This window comes from Buceros rhinoceros, unplaced genomic scaffold, assembly GCF_000710305.1.
Source record: "Buceros rhinoceros silvestris isolate BGI_N320 unplaced genomic scaffold, ASM71030v1 scaffold29771, whole genome shotgun sequence".
Taxonomy (NCBI): Eukaryota; Metazoa; Chordata; class Aves; order Bucerotiformes; family Bucerotidae; genus Buceros; species Buceros rhinoceros.
In genome coordinates this window covers 8,805-11,282 of record NW_010396439.1, presented here as the reverse complement: position 1 = coordinate 11,282, position 2,478 = coordinate 8,805, and the positions used below count along the sequence as shown (strand labels likewise).

Here is a 2,478-nt window from a genome sequence, read left to right as displayed (position 1 = left end):
GGGAAAGGTCCATGTTGGGAGTCAGCGAGGTCAGGTAAAGAAAGAAGTGCCAAAAGAAGATGATTGTATCGTGGGGTTCTGTATCGTCAGTGTTTCCTTCCAGTGCTCTTGTACTCGCAGCGCACAGCAGTCACGAAGCGTCGCTTCTCTGTATTTTCTCAACAAAAGTGAAGGTTGAAGCCTTAAAAACTAGCACTGGTTTTAAAACCAAGCCTTTAGCGACGCTCCGAGGCCAGACCCCAGGGCCCCGCCTGGACCCCTCCACAGCCCTGTGCCATCTCCCAGTCATCCAGTGAAAAGTCAACAAGGAGCTTGTCCGAAGTACGGGGGAAAGCACTGGATGAAAACCCAGCCCCTCTTGCCTCTTGTTGAAAACTAAGAACTCTTGGTCTCGCGTGACACTGTGGTGGACACCCATGTGACATCCTTGCGAGTGGCAGCTGGGCAGACCTGGGCCATAACGGTGTGGAAACTGTGATGACCCGTGTGCATCGCACACCGCTGACACGAGCCTCTCTCTTCCCTGCATCTGTAAAACACCGCAAAGCTCCTCACTATGCAAACAGAAAAACCCTCCAGCTGGGTCTGACTCCACCTGCTGTTTCCTTGGTGTGGACTCTCCAAGTGTCATCTAGATGTTACTATACCTTTTTTCCACCAATAATGCTTGAAATTGTCACGCTTTCATGTCCTCCTCGGCTCGTCAGCGGAGTGCCGGGGCGCTAAGAGACCCAACAGTTGTTTGGGGTCTCAGCACGGCTTCATCCATGTGTTTTAAAGAGCAACAGGACTCGCATGTGTGACATGCGTGGGTAAAGTGACAGGCAAGTGTCTGCCATGTGGCTGCTGTTGTTTGGAACAGAGTAAATCCCGCTTGTGACCACAAACTGGTGACAAAGCAGAAATACACCGTGTACAGCTAACGTGTGCGTTTAACAGCGACAAGGACTTCAGCGGCAGGGCAAAGGCCGAGGTTAAAGCAGAATAAAACCAGGTTCTGACAGTGAAGTGCCTGTTTCTGCTGACGCTGTGCTTGGACACCCACAGGATCCTCCTGCTGCCAGTCCCCGAGGGGTCCCAGTTGTCCCTGGTTGAGTGTGGTGGTTGATGCGTGTTTTGCAGGGACAGGGCTGTATGCTCAGAGCTGCCATGGCACCAGATGGGTGTTCCCCAGCTGTGAGGCAGACGGGTGGTGGGGCAACGGGTGAGCGCTCGGAGTGCTCATATGAGCTTCCCCCTCCCGTAACAGTAGCGGTGCTGCTCGCCCATGACCCTCCTTGTATGACCAGCACGGGGAGCCCCACCATGAGCCCGTCCCCTACTCAGGGGACGGGGCGGTCACAGCCTGTTCATCGCTGGCCAAAACCTCCCTGTGATGCCCAGAGGGGACACGTTTTGGACGGGGGTGGGTGAGCACACACACGCCTTGTCTTCAGCAGCCCCAGAGCAGATTCCAGTGGCGAGCAGACATGATTTTCATGTGTTGTTGGCACAGCGTTGGGACTCTGTTGGGGCTTTCAAGCTGGGAGCTGCTGCCTGAAACCCTGAGACGCATCTTGTCACTGCGCTGGATTTTCCAGCCTCGGGAGGGGAAAAATGGCTCCAGACAAGTTATCAAAATAATGTACTTTTTACCCAGGAGGACCAAGGTGTGGAATGCTTTATTCAACCCTAAACTTTGGGCACCTTCTTGGCCACTCTCTTCCCTGGCCGCTGCTTAGGGCTGCCCTGCTTGGACGGAGCCTCTGCGAGGTCTTTTCCCACCTCCACCTCATCCGAAGGCTCAGCCCTCTCCTCACCGAGGGTTGCGGGGAGATTCTCGAACACCTCCTGGAATTCCTCCATCAGCCTTTGTGCCTCACGGTATGCCCTGGGGTTGGATTTCCTCTTCTGCAGAACAGAGGCTGGAAAAGAAGAGGAGTGTGAGCAGAACTCAGGATGGCTCCTGGGCTGCAATGGTTCATCTGCCCTGCCCTTGGCCCTGCCCACCAGCAGCCCCAGCTCTCCTGTCCAGTGTGGCAGGGACACAAAGGTGGCTGCTGGGATCCAGTTCTATCCTGGGGCCCACATGAAACAGGGGAGCCCCAAAAGCAAAGGCACTGGTGGTCTTGAACAATTCAGGAGTGAAGGCAGATGTCCTGGGTTCAAGCCTGGCCAGTGGCTTGTCCTGGAACTTGCAAAAAGTGTCTTAATTTCTTGCCTCTCTTTCCTCCTCTCTTCCCCGGTTGGTGCAGGGCAAAGAGCCAGCACCAGGGAGCAGTGCAGATTGTACCACCATTGGGGCTGGGATGGAGATAAAACCTGGCCAGTGCTCACAGACCCGAGCCCTGCTTCATCTCAGGGGCAAAACCACTGTTAATCCCACACCATTCCCACAACAGCTGGGTTTGGGGTGGGTTTGATCCAGATGTGGATCTGAGGAACGCTAGCAGGGAATGTGTTGCGTTTACCCTCTGTTAACTGGTACCCAGAGCATCA

General features: G+C 54.8%; 1 protein-coding gene across 1 annotated transcript in view; it reads right to left on the bottom strand.

The window, feature by feature from the left end:
• Positions 1-1,671: 1,671 nt before the first annotated feature.
• Positions 1,672-2,478, bottom strand: part of XRRA1 (X-ray radiation resistance associated 1) — a gene marked incomplete at its 5' end in the record, with an annotated part of 9,315 nt that continues 8,508 nt past the window's right edge. Inside the window, 1 exon segment of the mRNA XM_010145910.1 lies at positions 1,672-1,904. Coding sequence (XP_010144212.1) covers positions 1,672-1,904 — 233 coding nt within the window.